The sequence below is a fragment of the Aspergillus eucalypticola genome, assembly GCF_003184535.1.
Source record: "Aspergillus eucalypticola CBS 122712 chromosome Unknown BO83scaffold_13, whole genome shotgun sequence".
In the NCBI taxonomy this organism is placed as follows: domain Eukaryota; kingdom Fungi; phylum Ascomycota; class Eurotiomycetes; order Eurotiales; family Aspergillaceae; genus Aspergillus; species Aspergillus eucalypticola.
Window position 1 is genome coordinate 748,340 of NW_020290287.1, and position 21,936 is coordinate 770,275.

Here is a 21,936-nt window from a genome sequence, read left to right on the forward strand (position 1 = left end):
GGAGAAAGAATCCACTCATGACCTTGGCTCTTACACAAAAAAAGCCATCGTCATGACCATCTGACCATCCATGATCATCAAGCTTAATCGCTGGAGCGAACCGGACGAGTGCTAGAGTGAAACCGGCGACACGCGGATAAATCAACGGAAAAGGGGAAGAAGCGAGGCACGGTCGGACCCAGAAGCCTAGTCCACTTTGTAAGTAGTGGGAAAAAGAATACGGCGCCAGAGCCTCTCAAGCTCCGAGCTCGAGCTCCAGCCAGCCTAAGCTCTAGCTCCACTTCCAAATTCGTCGTCTGGCAGATGGCGCGGACTACTACTCTTCGCCAGCCGTTTCGAATCACCGTCAGCCGTGAGGTCCAAGCCCTCGGAAACATAGTCCTCCAATAAAAGCCCACTCTCTCCTCATGTCAGGGAAGGCAGAACATCTGATGAGAGGGGAAAGACAGCGTGGGAGGGCAAAGTCGAGTGAGGAGACCACCTGCGATGGAGGAGGACAGACCGTTGACCAAGACCCCCCAACACGGCGATCCGTCGGTCGCAAGGACCTTCACGTACTGCCTGGATGTAAGTAGGGGTGATTAGTAGGAGTAGCAGTATTAGTAGTATGACTATGAGCGTTTACAGAACAGCTAGTTGTAGTACCTAGTCCTACTACAGGATCATTTGCAGGCGGCCTCTGCCTATTTTGCACGGAGCCTTCCCGGGGTGCCGTGCGCATAAACAGGGAACCAGTCGCCCATGACAAGATCACAGACCTGCCAGATTGGATTCATCTCTGGTCACGGGAAGGGATATAATACCTCCAGTACCTACAGGAGTCACTTCCAAGCCATCCGTGCCTGCTTTGGTGGACAGGTGGATTGGCCGTCCTGGATGGAAGATTCATCTGCAGTGCCTTGAATGTCCGTGCTGGGGGCGCACAGGAGAGGAGATCTGGCCCACTTTTCCCCAGATTGTCAGGGTGAGGGCTTTTCTGGCCTTCCATTCCTGTCGCCGTCTGTAACACGACCAAGGCATGCTCGGAGGGGTATGTCAATCCTCGCTAATTACCGTCCGATCTGCTCTCACGAATAGCTTTCGCAGTATCTTTCAGCAGTCTGGGGAAGAGATCGGACGACTCGAAAGGGGGGCGTCAGACTGGTCAGACGGATCACAATGCAGGGAGGACAAGAGCTCCAAGGCTAGTACCTCAAGGGAAATAGGCCTGTGGTGTCACTGCCCGAGCATCTGGCCATCTCCGCACTTGTCCAACACCGGCTGATGAGACCCAAGAAAATGAGAGAGACAGAGAGCGCAGTGTCCAAGGTCGTCGTAGCGTGGGGTGTGGCGTCCAGCTGAGCCCGAGCCGTGTCATCCCGGCATGCAAGTAATACATAAGACCGACTAGAACGCTACGCCCCGTCATCACCACCGTCATCGGCGTCGCTCTTCCACTGCAGCAGGGCTGTCCGCGAACACATGGTGCATTCAATGCTTCAAACGGGTCCGGTCTGTGAGAGATGAAAGAAGGTCCTGACTTTTCGCCTCTCTCCTTTCGATATGCTAGAGATAGATCGAGTTGCGTAGTTGCTTTTTTTTGGTAGACCGATCGTCTGGTGTGGTTTTGGGGGGCCCCGAAGATTTACACTTGGACAAGCCAATCCTCCCGTTCTTGTTCCACCAAACCATTAGGGGGGCCGGGGGAAAGTTAACTGACTATACGAGAACGAGATTCCCATGATCACGATCAGTCGGTTGCTGGTTCCCACAGCAATACAAGCAGCACCACCAACTCCACTGCCACCACTGCCACCACCTGCACATACCGGTGCGAGGCTGCTCCATAATCTGGACCTGCTTCTCGCTGGCATTGTGTCATCAGGACGGATTCGGGGGTTTCCAGCTGCAGTTCGCAATCAAGGTGACGAACTCTCTCATAGCGACGCGGCCCTGTACCACTGGGGAAGGCTGCCAGTCAATCTGGTTGTATGGAGTCGGCAATAGCCTCACCGGATGGGGCAGATCCTCCACGCAAGCCAGTCGCTAGTTGCTTCGACCATCATTTATTTTTTTTTTTTTTCACTCTAGTCTTACAGGCTGCCGGGCCCCTGGGAGAAGCAGAGAGGGGGGAGGGGAGGACCATCCATTGCATTCTGGACGGGTCTGGGGAATCACCCACACCGGCCGGTCGCCAACCGAAAGGTGTGCCCAGCAGGATCTAGTGGTGAGCGACGAGGATCATCCGTCCGGCGACCTTCCCAGGGTGCACCATCCATGCGTAGGACTAGAAAAGGTTTATTTTCTGGAGGGGGACCCTCCCAGCTGGGGCTGTTCTACTGGGTGTAAAAACAAATATCTCATTCGAGCAGCATCATTTGCTTTTGCGTATCCACCGTGCTGGAGCAGGAGTCAGTGGAAGCTGTAGGAACTGGAACTAGGCACTCGGCACTAAGGAAGGACGACGAAAATCAGGTCGGCGAAGAGAATCGCAGGTTAACCTAGTGAAGTTTAGCATCGCTTTGGCTCGCTTCTTTGGCGTTTTTCTCCGTCTGACGATGGCCCAATCATAATGCAAATGTGCACTGTCTTGGCGTTCCTCGACCCCCCCGCATCCATGTTAGAGTTTAAAAAAAAGCGCAGCCCGGGACGGGATGGATGGATGCCCTACTGATGCTGTCGTTTTTTTTTCCCCTTTACCTCTTATTTTATTTCTCTTGTTTTTTTGTATTTATTTAGTTATTTTGTTTGATTTTCTCGATCATTATCATTTCCAGATCTTTTGGCCCGCTATGTTAGAGAATTCAATAGAAACACAACGCCCTAGATTACTTACGGTAGTAATGGTCGAACTGCCGGTATAGTTGGCTTGTCTGGCACGCTGCGGAATCTCCGAAAAGTGGGCTTGGCTCTGGCGCGCATTGTTGTCATTGTCACGGTTAATTATTGCGATTCTCCCCAGACAGGAAGCATTGATCACAAAGTTTGCCTAGTTTGGATGCCCTCTTGATGGGGTCCACTTCCATGCCTCCAATCACTCCCCGACCGATGAGGAGAAGAGAATGAACCAGAGATGAGCAGGAGGATACTAATGATAATCCTAATGTTGGGAAGTCCCCATCAGCATACATCACGAGAATGTTCCTCCCAAAGGAATTGTTGCTCGGATTTTTCAGGAAATTATAATAGATTTTTTTTTTTTCTTTTTTCACTTTTTTGTGCCTTCATTATTGTTGCGCACGGTAGCTACTGTACTTATGTCGGTAGTAGTAGTAGTAGTGGTCTGACGGGCTCCAGAGGCGTCAGTCAGTCAGTCCATAGCTCAACCATCAGAACTATAGTACTACTAAGAAACCAGTTGGTAGCAAGTAAAATCATGAATTAACCACAAAAAGACGAGGAATCAGAATTATGATTATAATTCTCATAATACTCCGGTGCAGCCCAGAAGTACTACTAAAAATTCTACTAACTTTCTCCTCCTACTTTTATTACTGTTACTGCCCTCTCGACTTGCCCACTTGGGTTGGTTACCTTTCCGTCTTGCCATCCATCCCCCTCCAACCATCCATTCACAGAGAATTACTGTTAATACCTTGCCCCATCCCCATCCCCATCGCCATACCCGTCCATACAATACGGATTGTCAGGAACATTATTCATTCCTATGACTACTGTTCGGAATCCTATTGAATAATAAGAAAGACAAAAAAAAACCAAAATCATTTCTTTGGTTCTACATCCTCTTGCCAGTAAAAATTACCATACTATTCCTTATATTAACTCGCTTCCCCATCCTTCTCTTCTCCCGGATCTTCGAATTCAGCCTCGTTTCAAGAGGAAAGATTTCTGCCTCTAGTGCACTCCCACTCTTCAATCACTGCCCACGGACGATCCACTACTACTCCTACTTCTTACTACCACTACTATTACAGCTATTCTTACACTAACAGCTAACTGATTGACTGATTGAAACCTGCCTATTCCCTATCCACTCACACCACGAAATCCTCCTGCTTAACTACCGACTAATCTCCCCTCGGGTCCAATCCGTGCTTCCACTAAATCACAGCCAAGTCTTGAACTGCTCCCCACTCCAATCATAGTTACTCTATAGGGAGATTCTATTATCCTCAACTCACTTCTTCACCTTCCCCTCCTTAAACAAGACCTCCTCCCCCAGCAACCTCCTTCTTAAACCACCTTCTTCCCTCCCCAATATTGCCGAAGCATTGTCGCCCGTCTACCCCTCTTCCTCGCGCTGGTCCAAACTCCCCAACCTACCAACCTACCAACCAACCAACTCATTTCGCTTCCCGTTCGCCCACCTTCCTTTCCACCTCCTCATCCTCCCACCCCCTCTTTATCGCCCTCCTCTGTCTACCTCGCAATCATAACTCACCTCAACTTGAGGTGTGTATGGGCCAATGTTGTCCATGCAGAAATCTCACTCCTATGTGCTCCCTCCATCCGCTACCTACAATAATGTCACCGGTCTCCCTCATGCCATGCCATCGGCCAACCCGGCAGCTGAGCGTCGCGACTCCACCCGCTCGGTCATGTTGACGGACGTCCCCGCCCTCGGCGACTGCCCATTAGTAGACGACTCGTCACTCTCGCACCGAAACAGCATCAGCACCACCGACGGCATATCTAACGATTCGCCCGCCTCGTGGGATGGCGACGCCCCTTCCGATAATTCTCCCTCTGCCGAGGTCGACGTCAAAATTCAAGACGGCTTACACCATCCATTTCCGACGACCGCAAACACCTCGCCCAAAACTTTCCGATTCAACGTGATCGCATCCCACGGCATAGAGGCGTCCATGGACGAGGTCACGCCCAAGATCGAGGAGATAGATGATGTGGACGAGTTGCAAAGCATAAAACCGGTGGGAGTGGAGACATCGATGGCCCATGCGAGTTCTACCCATCCGGATTCCACGGCTGCTCCCGTCAACGTCCCACGGAAACGTGGACGACCGCGCAAACATCCGCTGCCAGCGCCCGGGAATCAGATCAAAATCACCAAGGGTCGATCCAAGACGGGTTGTATCACCTGTCGTCGGCGGAAGAAGAAATGCGACGAAACCAAGCCAGCGTAAAGCCCCCGACCTCCTTTGACTGGTCCATCCTGTGTCGCAACGGTCGCAGTGGTTAACTTTCTTTCCCTTCCTGCAGGTGTCTCAACTGTCAAAAGAATGCCGTAGTATGCGAGGGCTACCCGCCAAAAGAAATATGGAAGAGTGGCAAGCAGAAGCTTGAGGATGGTAAGTGCACCTTGGACCGTGGCATGCTCGAGCTGCTTTGCTGTGCGTATTTACTACTCCTGGTTGCTTATCCGGCACCTTTGATCCAATCACCTTGACACTTATGTGAACGTTCTGACTCCTTGGTTTCACAGCAGTTCGCACCCAGAACATGGTGGCCCGCTCTCTACCGCTGCTTATCGACGGCATCGAAACCGAGATTGACCGACGCTTCCTCGATCATTTCGTCTATGGCTTTAGTCGCGTCTTGACCCTGATTAACGATGACTCCAACCCGTTCAAGGAGATCTTGCTCCCTATGGCCACTCAGCACCGAGGTTTGATGCACTCGCTCATGTGCCTCTCGGGATCGCACCTGTCGGGTCTTCATCATGATCCGATGTTGGAGGAGCGAAAGTTCTATCACTACCACCGTGCTATCAGGGATCTCAAGGATAATATCACAGCGTCTTCAGGTACTGCTGAGCAGGACCCTGAGCTTCTTATCGAAGATCCCATAATCGCATCCACGATTGCTCTTAGCTTGAACACCATCTGTGAAGGAGAAACTAACGGGGAATACCGACCCCACATGGATGCCGCCCGGTATTTGCTGTCGACGCAGCAGCCGAGGAATGAGAAGTTCCGGCAGTTTATTGTCGAGTTCTTCCAGTACCATGATGTCTCCAACTCCATCACTTCGCTGGATCGCCGCCCCGCCCATCTGCAGGGCGGCTTACGGCTGCCTGACTTTGTGCCACATGCGCAGGCAGGGATGTTCCTTGGAGTGTTTGATGGTCTGTTTAATTATATCTCCGAGGTGACTCGGATTCGAGACCGGATTCGACAGCGGTCCAATGAAGGCTACGAGCCTGCGGTTGACTACCAGATTCTGGGCGACGCCGTCTCCATCGACTCCGCCATCCGGGCTTGGGAGACCTCGTATACGCCCAACACGCCGAATTACTACCTGGCGCAACTATATCGCCAGTCCACCTGGGTCTACCTGTACCGCACCATCCGCCCGTCCCGACCAAGCGAGAAAATTGCACAGGTTGTGGATGACGGACTTTCTTTTCTGGACCAGCTACCTCAGGATGCTGGTGCCTACAGTATTGTGTTGATGCCACTGTTCCTTCTGGGCTGTTCTGCCTTCGTGCCCCGCCAGCGGGAGAGGATTAAGAAGGGCTTTGAGGCCCTCAAGGGCTACTCCAATCTCCGCAACATCGAGCCCGCCTTCAAGGTGGTGGAGCGAGTGTGGGAAGTAATGGACACGAAAATGGAAGAAAGTTGGGACTGGGAGAAAATCATCAGCGACATGAATATGGATTTCTTGATTACCTAGGCTATTTGCCGCTTCGATTTGCATTTTTCATATTTTCTTCTTTTCGGTTCGGTCCGATAGCATGATCCGTCATTCTTACTGGTGACGATCTTTTCGTTGTTCGATGTATGTATTTCTTTCTTCTTTTTCTTTTTTCTTCCTTTTGTCTTCTTTCTTCTTTACCATTCTTTTCTTTTTCTGGTCTACCGAATGGCGAATGGGCAACAGGACCCAAGGGGATCAGCCCCAAAGCGAGACGGACGGACATGGCGTCAGCGGGCATGGATAGGGGCACAGTTCCGTATACCAACATACCAAAAGGGACACTGGCCGGTGGGAATGGTTTTGAGATGTATTTATATATATATGACGGAGTATGCGTCTGATGAGTCGTGATGATATTTCTTCTTTCTTCTTCTCATTCTTGTGATACATGTATAAGATTACTGCTTTGTATATACAGATAGTTAAGATTATTACCCTTTATCAATCCTTACACCAGATTCAACAGTGTACCAGATTCCACATTACCTTTCATCAACCCTAGCAATAGCTACAGCAAACTACCCACACCAGTCAACTACCAACCTCCCAATGAACCCAGCTGAGTACTAGCTACCCAAGGCAACCTTACAGCAGTAATAGGTCCAAATTAACTTCCACTGACACATACCTGTACCTGAATATGTTTGCTTTTGATTTGGTTCCTATTGTTTTTTTCCTTCTCCTTATCATACATCCGACATATTTTCTTTTCTTTTCTTCTTTTTTTTTTTTTTTCCCTTCCCTCCCTTCCCCCCCTGCATTCTGCAACTCATATGTGTATGGTTGTAGATAAGCTCCCGCTAATCTCTTTCCCCTCTCGGGATTTGACTTACTGGTGCTAACTAGTAATATCGGGTTTGGAATTGGTTGGGCATGAATTCGTTGTTAGTACTATGTCCATTTTTTTTTAAAAAGTGAATACTGGATAGAAGGGTATATGAGAACGAACGAATGGATGGGTGGGTAAGCTTGGTGCTTAGTAGGTAGATCACATACCTTGGCTTATTTTAAATACTGATCTACTGAGGTAGATTTGTTTTTTTTGAATGCTAGTAAGGAGCGGAGATGAAAGCCGAGAGAGAGAGAGAGTGTGTGTGTGTGTGTGTTGGGGGGGGCATGGAGATGATGATCGCGATCGTCGTTGATTCTATGATGTGTGTAGAGTGAGATTATAGAGGTGTGTTTGTTTACCGAGAGGATGTTTATCTGATTTACGAAGGTAGATGAATAACCACAGACTAATTTATATTAACGCGTTTATCAAATTCAAGAAGATAAGTCTATTCTATTCAATCTATATCTGTTCTCAGGGGGTAAGGTACCTCCCAGCTGCTGGAGTTTGATTCGGAATGGATTAGTTACGTTGGAAAGTTTGATGTATGCAATGGGAGAGATGGTGTCCTTCATCACTGCATAGTCCCATAATCAAGGCCCGGTTCCTCAGTCGGAATAGGTTGCATAAGTTCCGTTGTTCGAGGGCCAGTGTATCTCCTGTTCATCTAGTCAGTAACCACTCTCTTCTTCCCTCCATAACTCATCAAGAAATAGAAAGATAACTCACCCCCTCGCAGCAACCCACCACCAAACCAGCGCAAACGCAGCGATGAAAATGCCAACACAGATACCGTAGTTCCTAAACACTAATCAGTCTCGTCTGGATACTCTATCAAGGGATATAAACGCACATATTCGACACCGTCACTGGTACCGTCGGCGGAAAGAACAGCACCGAGCTGATAAACATCACCCATATCACCGATACCCAGTTGATGTACGGTCCCCATCGTCCCAGCGTAAATGGCCCTTCGATGAACTTGACCTGCTTTCGGTATAGCTGATGTGCTAGAATTACAGACACGTAGGAGAGGTCCAATGCTGGCGCGGTGATGCTGAAGATCGCGGTGGCCGTGTGGGTCGAGCCGATGGCAATGCAGTTCAGGCAGATGCTGAAGAAGACGACGAACCAGACGGCGTTGACGGGGGTTTGGGTGTATGGGTTTATTTGGGAGAGGAAGCTGGGTGGTTTGTGCTGTTAGTTGGGTTTGCTTGTTTGGATAAGAGGTGGGGTGTAGGGAACGTACGAAGAAAAGGGTAGAGCTTCGTCACGAGCAAATGCGTAGGCCATTCGAGTGTCTGCTAGCATGGCGGAACAGCCGGTGAAGAACTGTACGAGAATTGCTAGTCCCCACATAGCTGAACCACCTAGTTTTCCTCCGGCGTTGAGGAAGATCTGGGCTGCTGGGAGGCCGGTGGGGGTGTTGAGGATGCCTTCGTAGTCGGTGAGACAGAAGCACATTGATATTGTCAGGATCCAGCCCAGTATGCCGGATACTATCACGGCCCATTGGATAGCTAGGGGACCTAGGGCTGCTGCATTGTGGGTTTCTTCGGACATGCTAAGGCTATGTGTGAGCAGATCTGGGTAATGGTAGAGATGTAAGGTAGACGTACTGTGTGGTTCCGTCGTAGTCGGTCATTGTCCATGCAACTGAGATAAAGCCTAGTAGGAATGAGAATACCTTTGATCCCCATCCGGATCCATCTGTGAAGTGGGTGAACACCCAGGTAGCTGGTTGCTTCTCCGGCGTGAACCATAACAGGGAGAAGCAGATACAGAAGGTCGCGGCAACTGACTAGTCAGGTTTTGTCTGACATATGGAAGTGGGTAGCATACTATTTATCGGGGCGAACCAAAGGAAAATCTGGTGCAGAGACTTGGTGGTCATTGAGCAGATCACACCCAATAGGCAAAGCAAAATCACAGACAAGAGCACCGTATCCAATGCAGAACTGTCCCGTTAGCTGAGATAGTCGGCAGACTGCGGGGCGATGACCTACGGTGAGTATGAATACTCCCCATCCACGAGCTCCGAATTCATACTCGCGCACGCAAGTAGCATCTGGCTGACAGTATAGGCGACACTGGACACTCCCGCCGTCTGGCCGAGGAGGTTACACCACCCCTGTACCCAGGAGAATATAGGCACATGCTCATCAGGAACCACATGCTTGGTGACAAAGTACATGCCCCCGGCAGTAGGGTATGCAGAGACCAGCTCTGCCACTGAGCTTCCGATACACAAGGCCATGCAGGAGCCCACGAACCAACACCATACTGCAGTTGCTGGGCCTCCTGCAGCCAAGGGAGCGCCGAAAGTGGCGGGCACTGAGCCTAGTATGCCTAGGATGGAGATGGCATAAGAGACGGTCGACCATTTTGAGAATTCACGTTTCAATTCCTGAACTGACTGTCAGGCACCAGATTGGGGGTGGGGGATACAGGCGCTTGGGCCATACCTGTTTGTAGCCAATGCGGGCTAAAAGAAGCTCGTCATTGTCGTGGATGGTGGCCATCGCACTGGAAGCGTGGATATGGTCTCCCGCTAGAGATAAATGAAGCAACGAGAACGAGTGGGTGGGTTCGAATGCGATAAGCAGGATGGTTCTGTAGTTTTCCGACCAGTGATCGTCGGGGATCAGTCGATGCGGAACTTCACCCGCTCAGTTGCCGATCAAGAGTCGGTGAGAACCCCGCGAGGATCACCACAAGCACTGGCGATGATTTTGGGTGATTCGGAGGGTTCACAATGAGATGGAGAGATCAGTAGACATCCAACATAGTGATCATGAAATTGGACGAAGTTCCATCACTAGTCGAAAGGAACTAGAAATTTAGCAGAAGTGGCTGGGAGGGGGGGGCAGATGCAATGAGATGCATTCTTATCGGGGCCGAACTGATAAATTCCCAGCAAGGGCATCCCTACCTCTAATCTGAGGATAACTTGTCTCAAATATAATTTCATTCATGGCATCTCGATCGGAAGAAATCTAAGTTTATTGTTCTCGGGCTCCGACCAGGCCATGTCAAGGTCCCTGCGCATCGACCCAGTTGCTTATAGGAAAGAAGTCAAACCACCATGACTAGGGACTATTGGATGCACAACAGTTTGCTGCACAAAGGCTCAGCTCTCGGGTACTTGAACGGAATGCTACGCTAATATTCTGATGTATGATTGAAGTGATAGCTCTTTGGGTTCGGAATGGCTGAAGCTGCTGGCTGCAGCAGGTGGACGAATTATCAGAACACACTGGGTGTACATAAACAGTCAATAAATCCAATGCGGTGCAGTGTCTGTGAACACATACCCACAAAGGCTGGCTTGTGTCTTCGCAGGAATACAAATCTCTACGAAATGATGATAACTTCCATATACCAGGGTGCACCATATGCCTCTAATCGAGAAAGGATGACCCAAACACTGCAGCAAGAGGAATGCCAATTGCTATAAGCTATAAGCATTATGACACAATATGCTCCCAGACCTTTTCGTAATCACTCAATTAGAAAGGACCCAACTGGCCATTCTTCTCGGATAACTTCCCAATATGCAGCATCCTCCAATCGTCTTGTCGATATTCTCTCGACAGATACAGCGTGGCTGGGCTCATCAGACCAGCAATCTTCTATCTCAGGCTGAAGTCGCAGCAGTCCAACCCTACGATAGCGATGCAGTCCCCCACTATTGGCTTCGGTTCTTGTGTGTGGCTGTAAAATGAGAAGATAGAGTCGTGGCCTGAGAACTCCAGTCACTTTTGCAACCTGGATCAGTGTGAACTCCACGCTGCTGCTCGGAAAGATGACAGAGCTGCTGGTTTCCGTTGATTTGAGGTGTTCAGGCCTCATCAGAGCAATCTGTGTTAGCTCCCTCGTACTTTCTAACGGACCAAGTTGCGTAAATTTTGTGCTAAACTCACGGGTTCCCATCTAAATTTCGAATAGCTGCCGGGTCTAAGACAGACGTGCCGATACGGTGCTTCCAGGACAAGCTCCGCGCCTTCTACGTGACCAAAAATGTCGTGAGACTTGCGGTAAACCTGGCAATGGACAACCCTTGCAAGGTAGGTCATAAAGGAACGAGCGCCTGGCGAGGGCCACTTCAAACTGATATATGCGTGGGCTCCTATCCAGCTCCACGACGGCCCGCGCTCGATTGAAGGAACACTCGTCGGAGCAGGTCTTCCTGAACCTTGACAATGGCGAATGCTCCATAGCAAGCCAAATAGGAGGTCACCCCTCCACAATCCCGCGCAGTACTGTTCTTTCAAGTGAGCATGGAACGACTCGGCCAATGCCCCGATCGCCGGCAGGCGATCCTTTTCAAATGTGAGATTTCGTGCTGCATAATCTTCTAGCAGCTTAAACCAGGTTTTGTAAGCTGATCGCGTGGAACCTGGTGTGTGTTTGTCATCTGGCTCATCTGGAATAAACAACTGTGGTTCCGGAAACTCGGTGTCATATCCATTGACGTCTCTCGCTGGTTCTCTAGCCCTTCCAGCGCGGCATCTCCAAACCATCTCTTCTTTCGTGTAATACAAGAGTCTTCTCGACAGTAGCTCCTCTTGGAGTGTCCAGCCTCTGGTAGCCCAGCGCGAATGCCGTAACGGCTCGCGGTGAAAAGGACGCCTATAACTCCGAAAGACGACAGGGTCAGCGCGAGAATCGTCATTGACGCTACCGCTACCTTGGTAGTATCGTCGACGCCAAGGAAAAGTGCAGCTAAAGTACGGTGCCCTCTTATCGAGAAACCCGTCGTTGGCTGATTCTGCGCTTGTAGCGGCAATTGTGACAGCTGCATGCCTATAGACGCTGCTCATCTTCGAAGCCTCGGCTTCCCAGTCACTAGAATCATCTTGAAAGATACATAGAGAGTCGATCCATAAGTAACGTACCCCAAGGGCTCTTGTCACAAGGACGGCGTCCCGTAGAGTAGATGGGAAAAGCTTTAAAGACCGTCCTCTGCGGAGGCCGTCGAAAGAAAAGACGAGGCGTTGAGAGTAAATCTGGAATCACCGCCCCAACAATAGCTCAGAGCCACCCATCTCCCAGTTTCGCCGACACTACTGACATGTAAATGCGGCCTTTTGAGCGAGCTTCCGACGTCAATAACACTTGTAGGGAAAAAAGGCGGTTTGTCTTCGCGCTTATCACACTCTTTATGTCCCTTGTAGCATTTACGTAGCCATTCGGCTGCTAGTGAGAGACACCTCTCAGAGCGCAGATCAAAGGGCAATTTATTCCGAGGGAGACCTTCAAGGAGAGGTGTGTCCTCAGCTGGGATCTCTGCATCTTGTTGACGTTAACTTTGGACTCAAAGCCATCGAACTTGGGAACCTATCTCTTTGCAATACGTATTTCGAACTCTGCGATCATTCGATCTCGTCTGCGAACCAAAGCCGGGATCGCTGACTTTTGATGATCAGGAAGTAATCAGATTTAACCCGACCTTTGTGGATGACAAAATATAGCGGCCCTTTGTATACCTTACACGCGCATGCATACGTTTCATGGCATGCAGGTAATCTCTTATGGGATACTTTGCTGTACGATTGTTGAGACCGGAAGTGGCAATGATGTGCCCAAATCGTCCTGCAAAACTTACATCCGGTTCTCGCGGCATCTTGAAGAGCGTGAATGCTAGAATGGTGAGGCTGGATTTTCGTGGAAGAGACTTGATGCAGAATCTCATGGGTGGCAGCTTTTGAATTGTGGTAAGATTGCAAGAGGTCTCGGATGTCGATGTTCTGACGGGGACCGCATAACTCCATCTTCATTCAGGAAATTCACGATGAGGTCCTCATTGAATTCTATTACAACATTGTACGGATGTCTGGTTTGAAACACTCATCGTGTCAAAGAACGGGTCTTTCTGAGGGATGTCACCGGATAAATATTCCAACATAAAAAGCAATAATGGTTAACAATGAAGAGTTGGGCAGATACAACACACAGTGCGGGGTAAATAATTTCTACTGTTCGCATCAAACCTTTTTGACCGATCCTTCCCACCAATCAAAGGAACCTACCCTCTCAGCAGAATATGTGGGATACTATAGAGGCCTTGATATGCAGAACCTATGAGAAGAATAAAGGTAAATAGTGTAACTTCATAGTGGACTGTACCTGAGTCCGGGTATCGAGATAGACCATCAGTGCCAGAGACATGGCCGCTGAATAAGCAGGCGCTAGGCCGAGAGGGGGAAGCGGCCAAGGCCACGGGTTCTCCTCCGACGAGGAAGTGTTTAGGTGGTCAGTTGCGATTAATTGCTATACTTCCCCTTTTCTTGGTGCAAACCCTTCCCGGCTGTCGTCTTGCAGCATTCAGTGATGGTCCGTGGCTGACAGGGTTTCTCTTCGCCGGTGATCGATCCCTCTGTCCCCTCGTCCACATTCGTTGATCTGCTTCCCCCGCGTTATGAAGCACTATGTCCGACCCCAACATGTATCATACCTACGGCCAGGCTCCGGTGCCTGGTGAAAACCCCTCCGATCCCAATCAAATGGCATATCAGGTGCCTCCGCAAGGCTATCCTGCTGCTGGAATCCCTCCCGGCCCTTCGCCTCCTCAGCCCGGTGCTGCGTACGGAGTCCCTGCCCCTAATCAACAATGGCCCGCCTATGGCTCTCCTCCGCCAGCACAGCAGCCTCTGCAACAACCACCGTCACAATTCTCCTACCAGGCCGATCCGCAAGCTGCGGCGGGTGCCCCCATGGACCCCGGAATGGCCGGGCTAGCGTCCCAGATGAGTGGATTGGGAATAATGGGAGGGGAAGGAGGAGCGGCCCGGTCGAGCAAGAAGAAGCATCGGCATGCGCACCACGAGATCGCTGGTGCTTCGGCATCAGTCGCGCAACCGTTCGCGGCTGCCCCCCAGGATCCCACGCAGCCAACCTCCCAGTTCCTCAACACCGGCTTGAACCAAGCACCTCGTCCCATTTCGCCCGCCGCGAGCATTCCCGCCCCCGTGAACCCAGCGTTTGGAGGTGGTGCCGGTGCAGTTCCGACGCAGGGAAAGGTCGATCCGGAGCAGATTCCCAGCATTCCCCGGTCTCGCGATATACCTGCACAATACTACTTCAACCATGTGTACCCGACGATGGAGCGGCATCTTCCTCCTCCGGCGGCGGTTCCGTTCGTCGCTCACGACCAGGGCAATTCGTCCCCCAAGTACGCTCGTCTCACCTTGAACAACATCCCATCCACCTCCGACTTCCTCTCCTCGACGGGCCTTCCTCTGGGCATGGTATTGCAGCCGTTGGCGCCCCTAGACGGCGAGCAGCCGATTCCGGTGCTGGACTTTGGCGACGCCGGGCCGCCGCGGTGCCGCCGGTGCAGAGCGTATATCAATCCCTTCATGTCGTTCCGCTCCGGCGGAAACAAATTCGTTTGTAACATGTGCACATTCCCCAACGATGTGCCGCCAGAATACTTTGCCCCGCTGGACCCGTCCGGCTCGCGCATCGACCGCATGCAGCGTCCGGAGCTGATGATGGGAACCGTGGAGTTCTTGGTGCCGAAGGATTACTGGAATAAGGAGCCTGTTGGTCTTCAGTGGCTGTTCTTGATTGATGTGAGCCAGGAATCAGTGAACAAGGGTTTCCTGAAGGGCGTGTGCAAGGGTATTATGGAAGCGTTGTACAGCGAGGAGACGGAGAATCCCGAGGATGAGGCCCCCTCAAGGCGGATACCTGAAGGAGCCAAGGTTGGCATTGTCACTTATGACAAGGAGGTGCACTTCTACAACCTTAATGTAGGTTCTCGAATTACCCCCTGTCGCTACTAAGCTTACAGTTCCAGGCACAACTCGACCAGGCACAGATGATGGTGATGACCGATCTGGAGGAGCCGTTCGTCCCGCTTAGTGAGGGACTGTTTGTTGACCCCTACGAGTCCAAGTGCGTCTCTTACACGATCGTGGCTGAACCATGCAACTAACAAGTCTAGGGACGTCATCACCTCTTTGCTGCAGCGCATCCCGACCATCTTCTCTCATGTCAAGAACCCACAGCCAGCCTTGCTGCCCGCCCTCAACGCGGCATTGTCTGCCTTGAGACCAACTGGCGGTAAGATCGTGGGCACGATCGCTAGCCTGCCCACTTGGGGTCCTGGTGCGCTGTCCCTACGGGACGACCCCAAAGTCCACGGCACCGATGCGGAGAGGAAGCTGTTCACGACCGAGCATGCAGGATGGCGTGAGACGGCCGGGCATCTGGCCGAAGCTGGAATCGGACTGGACATGTTTATCGCAGCACCGAGCGGAACATACATGGATGTTGCTACGATTGGTGAGTTGACACGTGCTACCCCTGCCTGACTACGCTAACGTTGGCAGGCCACGTCCCTGAGGTAACCGGCGGTGAGACCTTTTTCTACCCGAACTTCCACGCACCTCGCGATATTCGCAAGCTCTCGAAGGAATTGGCACATGCTATCACGCGCGAGACGGGCTACCAGGCCCTGATGAAGGTCCGTTGTTCGAACGGGCTGCAGGTGTCAGGCTATCATGGCAACTTTGTCCAACATACATTCGGAGCCGATCTCGAAATCGGAGCCATCGACGCCGACAAGGCTATCGGAGTGGTGTTCAGCTACGATGGAAAGCTCGACCCGAAGCTGGATGCCCACTTCCAGGCAGCCTTGCTGTATACTTCGGCTAATGGCCAGCGTCGAGTGCGGTGCATCAACACCGTGGCTGCAGTGAATGAGGGTGGCATGGAGACGATGAAGTTTGTGGATCAAGACGCAGTGGTCGCTATGGTGGCCAAGGATGGTATGTTTGCTCTGTCGGCAGGAGTGACAAAGTGCTAATGAAAATTACAGCGGCCTCCAAGACCCTAGACAAGTCCCTCAAGGACATCCGGGCTAGTGTTTCTGAAAAGACGGTGGACATTTTCAGCGGATACCGGAAGATCTTCTCCGGATCTCATCCTCCCGGACAATTGGTGTTGCCAGAGAACCTGAAAGAGTTCTCGATGTACATGCTCAGCCTGATCAAGTCGCGGGCTATCAAAGGTAAGACCGCTCAATTCCCTTTTCGCTCACCGTCAATCGGAGGAACACGGGTGTCTGACAGCATGCAGGCGGACAAGAGGCGTCGGACCGACGCATCCACGACATGCGGATGCTGCGGTCCATCGGGTGCACGGAGCTGTCACTGTACCTGTACCCCCGCATTATTCCGATCCACAACATGCAGCCGACCGACGGATTCCCCAACGAACAGGGACAACTGCAAGTGCCCCCCTCGCTGCGGGCCAGCTTCTCCAAAATTGAGGAAGGCGGGGCGTACCTGGTGGACAACGGGCAGCAGTGCCTGTTGTGGCTGCACTCACATGTGTCGCCCAACCTCCTGGAGGACCTGTTCGGCGAGGGCCAGACGTCGCTGCAGGGGTTGAGTCCACAGACCTCGACGATCCCAGTGCTGGAGACGCATTTGAACGCGCAGGTGCGCAATTTACTGCAGTACTTCTCAACGATCCGGGGATCCAAGGCCGTGACGATCCAGCTGGCGCGGCAGGGTCTAGACGGGGCGGAGTACGAGTTTGCGCGGATGCTGGTAGAGGACCGCAACAACGAGGCGCAGAGCTCAGTAGACTGGCTGGTACACATTCACCGGCAAATCAACCTAGAGCTGGCGGGGCATCGCAAACGCGAGGATACAGCGGGGGAGGGGGGATTGACGAGTTTAGCGGGTCTCCGAGCGCCATATTGGTAGGATAGAAAGAGGGGGGGGGGTTGGAATACAGGGTACAGGAAAACATTTCTACACATATTTTGGTTCAAGAGAAAGAATTTGGAAGAGAGGGGGGATTGTTCCAGAAGCGGCAGTGACTTGCAATATACCACGGTTGAGAAGAGCGTTGACAGAAAGGGTTCAGTTCCGTTCAGTTTGGATTCTTGGGATCCTTTTCAGGGTCTTTTTTTCTTTCACACGATCAGACAATGCCCAGCAAGCAGCAGTAGCAGTAAGCAGTACGCAGTGACAGTAGTCAATAGAAAAAGGCAGGTATGGCGTAATAGTAGTGAGGTGTATGCGCAAGTGTCTGTGCCACCACAATCACACCATGTAGAGAAACAAAAGACGTCCAGTAGAGAGGCAACACCTTCCCAAAGAGGATAGGCACACGAGAAACCCAAGAAGAGGGGGTGGGCAATGGCAATGAGGGGGGTAAAGATTCTTAGTTAGCAGGAGGGGGAAGAAAGAAAGAGAAGACCACAAAATCTAGATGGCACAAACGTTCTAGACTTTTCCATCCACCCAAACCGAAGACTTTTTCTCTACAATGAAGAGGGAAGAAAATCGGGAAAATGTAGAATAAGGTCGGACTAGGTTCGGAGACTAGAATTAGTTAGTAGTAGTTAGTGGGTGGGTGGGTGAGTGGTGGTGGCCTAAGCACAGCACTTCTCGTCCGATGAACAGTTGTGTATGTGTCAGGTGAGTTGAACTTGAGATTGCGTAGGCATTGTCGTTGGTGGATTCAACACCACATGGATAATGGATTGATTACCCAGAGGGTTTTCTCGGACGAGCAGCGAGCGAAAAAAGAACAGGCAAGGCAGGACAGACGAGCAAGACGAAGAATTCCGATCCGTGGATTGGTTGGGGGTGGGTGGGTGGAAGAAAACGGTGCGTTCTTTTTCATCTATTCGCCCCATTGTCATTGCCATTGGACTGGGGATTGAGTGGAAGTTCTTTGATCCACACCAGTCAGATTAGTCAGTCAGAATTGACTGGTTCCGAGAGAGAGTCTGGAACGGTGCAGGGCTTGTGGGCACACACTAGTTTATTAGTAATAGGTGCTATTACCACGCGTCGGGATAAGAGGTAGGTGTATTTCCACGGCCTCCGAGAGTTGGTACACTACTTTGACTTTTTTGGGCCCAGGGAAAGGCGAACTTGGGGTTGTGTGGAGTGTCAAGTCAGTCAGTCAATGGATGGATGGGTGGATGGATGAAAGAAGGGAGTTGGGTCGGTAGGTAGGTAGGTAGGTAGCTGCCATGCTGGGTGTGGTTTAGGGGGAAAAGGCAGTATTATTGAGTGCCTATTTTTGGGATCAATATGAAATAGTTACTTGACTCCGTACTATGGCTGAGATTTCATTGTTAATATTGGGTTTGGGATTAGCATGGATTTGAAAGAAGTGAGAGATTCTAGACAGGTATCAATTATGTATCTAGTGGATGGATCGAGGTCTAGATGTGTGAATATACTAAGTGGACAAGGAACAAGGTAGTAAGTACTACGTAGTGGGTGGTGATGAGTGTATCTTAGTAGTACTGTAGAGTGTACAACACCCACTGCAGGCGCTGTCAGCACCCACACCACCACCACCACCACTACCACAGTACTCCATCAACTAACTACCTACGGAGTAGTTGAACGGAATCTGCGTATGGCAGATGGCAGTGGATTCCGTCTCGTGGCGTCTCCAGGAACTTCTTCTCCACCTGCGCCCAACTTCCAGCACAACTTGGAAATCAGCGAAAAGGCAAAAAAAAAAAAAAAATCAAAATCAAAATCAAAATGCAATTCATGGCTCGCCAGGGACAATCCAATCCACGTCAGTGGCCATGTGGACCCCCAAGTCGAACAAACTTTTTACCCCTGCGCCTCTGGCGGCGATTCGTTGAAACGGCCAGGAACAGCAGCAAAAGTAGTGGTGACCACTAGCCGATCTCTTCGCCGACGGTTGGATGCCTTGCCGCCGCAAAAAGCTATATAAGGATGCATCTCGCTGCACCTTTTGCTTCCTCTTCAATCCATCAGCAAATCCACTGACACTCTCTTGATCAGCTTTGTCTGACCTGTCATTCTCTCTCTCTTTTTGATACATCTGATATTAGTCTGTCGATCAGACTAGTCTGCCTTCCTTTTAGTCCTCTCTCTTTTGGACTTTTATCAAACTACTTCGTTCTTCTGAACAATCACAACAAGTCAATCCTTTGACAACAAAACAAAAATCTCATCTTTTTTGAGTCAATCTCTTTTCTTCCACTACAACAATCAAAATGTTCTTCAAGACTATCCTCACTGCCGCTCTGGCCACCGCTGCCACGGCTCTTCCCCACTCCTTCAGCAACAACATGGTTCGTCGCAACGATACCTCTTCTGGCTCCGGCGGCGTCTCCATCGTCAACAACATGAGCAACACTACCGTCTACGCGTGGTCTGTTTCTGATAGAGTCAGTAACATGCATACCCTTTCTGCGGGCGGTGGTAGCTACTCCGAGTCCTGGCAATCCAACGACAACGGTGGTGGTATCTCCATCAAGCTGTCCACCACTGAGAGCCAGTCCGATGTCCTCCAGTTCGAGTACACTGAGGATGGTGACACCATCTACTGGGACATGTCCTGCATCAACCTCGGCAGTGACTCCGCTTTCACCAAGTACGGTTTCTCCGTCACTCCTTCCGAGGAGGGTGACAACTGCCCTTCTGTCACCTGCGAGGCTGGTGACACTGAGTGCGCTGAGGCCTACAACCAGCCCGATGACAACGAGGCTACTCACGGCTGCCCCATTGACACTCAGTTCACTCTTACTCTGGGTTAAACGGATCCCTCAAATCAATCATTCAATTGGGATTTGAAAAAGAGACTGGATGGAATGGAGTTTTTCTTTTTTGGAATATACCATGGATCGGATGGGTTTTGGTTTTGAGAAGTTCTCATGTATAGATTGACTTGATCTGCCTCCTGGATGAGTTGCGCACAAGACAAAGCAGAACAACACAACACTCTCTTTCGTGAATCACACCTACACCTTTTGGTGGATTTCGCTTGCTGTGCTATGCGGTTATGTATGTAGTGATTTGAGATCACATGAATTATGCCTATAGACTTGCTTTTGATAGAAGAAAGAAAAAAAAAGACATTTACACACAAAATCCTTCTTTCATACCTTTTCTCTTTTTTTTCTCCCAGTTTACTTCTATCTACTATTTTCTTCTCCTATGGAGAAGTGGTATACCTCAGAAATACCTATACGAAGTACCTTGAGCGCAATAATTGACATCGAACTCAATGTCTGACCTGTCAGAAGTATAATCGGTGTAACTGTCTCCCTCAATCAAATGACTTAAGGATTTACAAGATCAATATTACTCCTCCGGAAGGAATACAACCAACCAACCAACCAACACAATTTCTGTCACACCCCCCCTAATCCCTCCCTCATCCCTACAATACAATTACACACATCGAATTCTCCTATCCAAACTCACAGATAATATCCCCAATTCAAAGTTCTGACAACCCACAACCTAAGTACTATACATGTACAACCCTCGATCTGACAGATCAAATACCCTAATTCCGAACCTACAGATGAACAAAGAAGAAATCAATAGCCTAATGGATAGCTTAATGCAGGAACTATTTACACCTACAATCTACTTCCGAATTTTACCTACTCAATAGACAGTACATATTCCCCCCAGGCAAACACAAACAAGTGACTCACAAACCCCTCCCCCTCCCCCTCCCACCTACTTACCAAATAACTTGTGGAGGGAACACAGCACCTACGTAACTCCTCCGTGGAGTCATTATGGACAGGCCAAAATCAGCCACAGTGGATTCAATCCATTCCCTTGAAGACTCCATCCAAAAGTGGGGCTCGAATCAACGCCTGAATGGGCATGGGCGGCCGGCCGGCCGGCGGGCGCCTCTTCCATTTTTTCCCAGCCCCAGTTCAGACAGATTCATCGATTGGGCTGGGATTCGGGACCCACACCTTTCTTTCTCACCGATGAATTGGTGTTCTAGACTTTCATCCATTTTCTGCTGTGCTGCTCGCTTGGCTGAGAGGGGAGGGGAGGGGAGGGGAGGGGAGGGTGTGTCCGGCTGGCTTTCTTTGGGCACATAGGGAATGACACATAGTGTGGTAATCAACCAACTAAACTAACTAGTATACTTGTTTGACTTGTAAACTTGAGTGATGGATGAATGAAGGTTTAGAATTGATTGGTTACTGTGTAGAGTATCCCACACGATGGGTGAACATACAATAGGAGGCAACTTGGGCGGGATTCTCACCCTCCCATGTGCCGGATCTCGCTGCAAGTAAAGTCTGTCAGTCAGCCTACAGAGCACTGTGTATGGAATGGTTGTGAATTGGGTTCTTTTGATTCCGTGGTTGGTCGGTTGGTTAGTCACCTACGAGGCAAAAAAAGAACGGGAAGAAAAACAGAAAATGGAAAAAGAAAGAAAGAAAGAAAGTGGCGCAATACGTAAGTAAGTACCAAATATACGGAAGAACACGACAAAAAAAGAGTTAGGCAGCCATTTATCTTGCACTTTCAGAGAAAAAAAAAATAATAAAAAAAAGAAGAGAAAAACATTCATGATTATCCTCCCACATAAACAAATGAACAAATCTACACACAAGAATACAAACAAGTACTGAGTGTTAACCGCCGCGCTGAAGAACCCAACCAAGCAACGATGAACAACCGGGCAGCGGTAAAACTGCCCTGCCCTACCCCCCATTTCTTCAATAT

General features: G+C 50.3%; 6 protein-coding genes across 6 annotated transcripts; 4 read left to right on the top strand and 2 right to left on the bottom strand.

Annotated features, from left to right (window-relative positions):
* Positions 1-4,415: 4,415 nt before the first annotated feature.
* Positions 4,416-5,084, top strand: BO83DRAFT_427458 (Zn(II)2Cys6 transcription factor domain-containing protein; the record flags this gene model as incomplete). Its single annotated transcript, XM_025535345.1, has 1 exon — positions 4,416-5,084. The coding sequence occupies one exon, from the start codon at positions 4,416-4,418 to the stop codon at positions 5,082-5,084; it is 669 nt and encodes a 222-aa protein (XP_025387994.1).
* Positions 5,085-5,385: 301 nt separating this feature from the next.
* On the top strand, positions 5,386-7,065 carry BO83DRAFT_378786 (fungal specific transcription factor domain-containing protein). Its single transcript, XM_025531343.1, has one exon. It carries the CDS (start codon positions 5,401-5,403, stop codon positions 6,571-6,573), a length of 1,173 nt encoding a protein of 390 aa, XP_025387995.1. The 5' UTR covers positions 5,386-5,400; the 3' UTR covers positions 6,574-7,065.
* An 814-nt stretch (positions 7,066-7,879) lies between these two features.
* Positions 7,880-10,285, bottom strand: BO83DRAFT_361745 (amino acid permease). The gene is made up of 8 exons (XM_025529474.1): positions 9,895-10,285; positions 9,436-9,836; positions 9,272-9,387; positions 9,049-9,226; positions 8,679-8,993; positions 8,283-8,612; positions 8,159-8,230; positions 7,880-8,088 (listed from the first exon to the last, which is right to left on the bottom strand). The coding sequence occupies exons 1-8, from the start codon at positions 9,949-9,951 to the stop codon at positions 8,004-8,006; spliced, it is 1,554 nt and encodes a 517-aa protein (XP_025387996.1). The 5' UTR covers positions 9,952-10,285; the 3' UTR covers positions 7,880-8,003.
* A 645-nt stretch (positions 10,286-10,930) lies between these two features.
* BO83DRAFT_399192 (HET domain-containing protein) lies at positions 10,931-13,203 on the bottom strand (the record flags this gene model as incomplete). Its single annotated transcript, XM_025533306.1, has 4 exons — positions 10,931-11,313; positions 11,349-12,394; positions 12,421-12,724; positions 13,038-13,203. 4 exons carry the CDS (start codon positions 13,201-13,203, stop codon positions 10,931-10,933), a joined length of 1,899 nt encoding a protein of 632 aa, XP_025387997.1.
* A 515-nt stretch (positions 13,204-13,718) lies between these two features.
* BO83DRAFT_378789 (Sec23/Sec24 family protein) lies at positions 13,719-17,155 on the top strand. Its single transcript, XM_025531344.1, has 6 exons — positions 13,719-15,186; positions 15,234-15,331; positions 15,381-15,721; positions 15,769-16,206; positions 16,257-16,448; positions 16,517-17,155. Exons 1-6 carry the CDS (start codon positions 13,861-13,863, stop codon positions 17,149-17,151), a joined length of 3,030 nt encoding a protein of 1,009 aa, XP_025387998.1. The 5' UTR covers positions 13,719-13,860; the 3' UTR covers positions 17,152-17,155.
* Positions 17,156-19,314: 2,159 nt separating this feature from the next.
* On the top strand, positions 19,315-20,232 carry BO83DRAFT_378791 (putative extracellular thaumatin domain protein). Its single transcript, XM_025531345.1, has one exon. It carries the CDS (start codon positions 19,446-19,448, stop codon positions 19,986-19,988), a length of 543 nt encoding a protein of 180 aa, XP_025387999.1. The 5' UTR covers positions 19,315-19,445; the 3' UTR covers positions 19,989-20,232.
* The last annotated feature ends 1,704 nt before the right edge of the window (positions 20,233-21,936 follow it).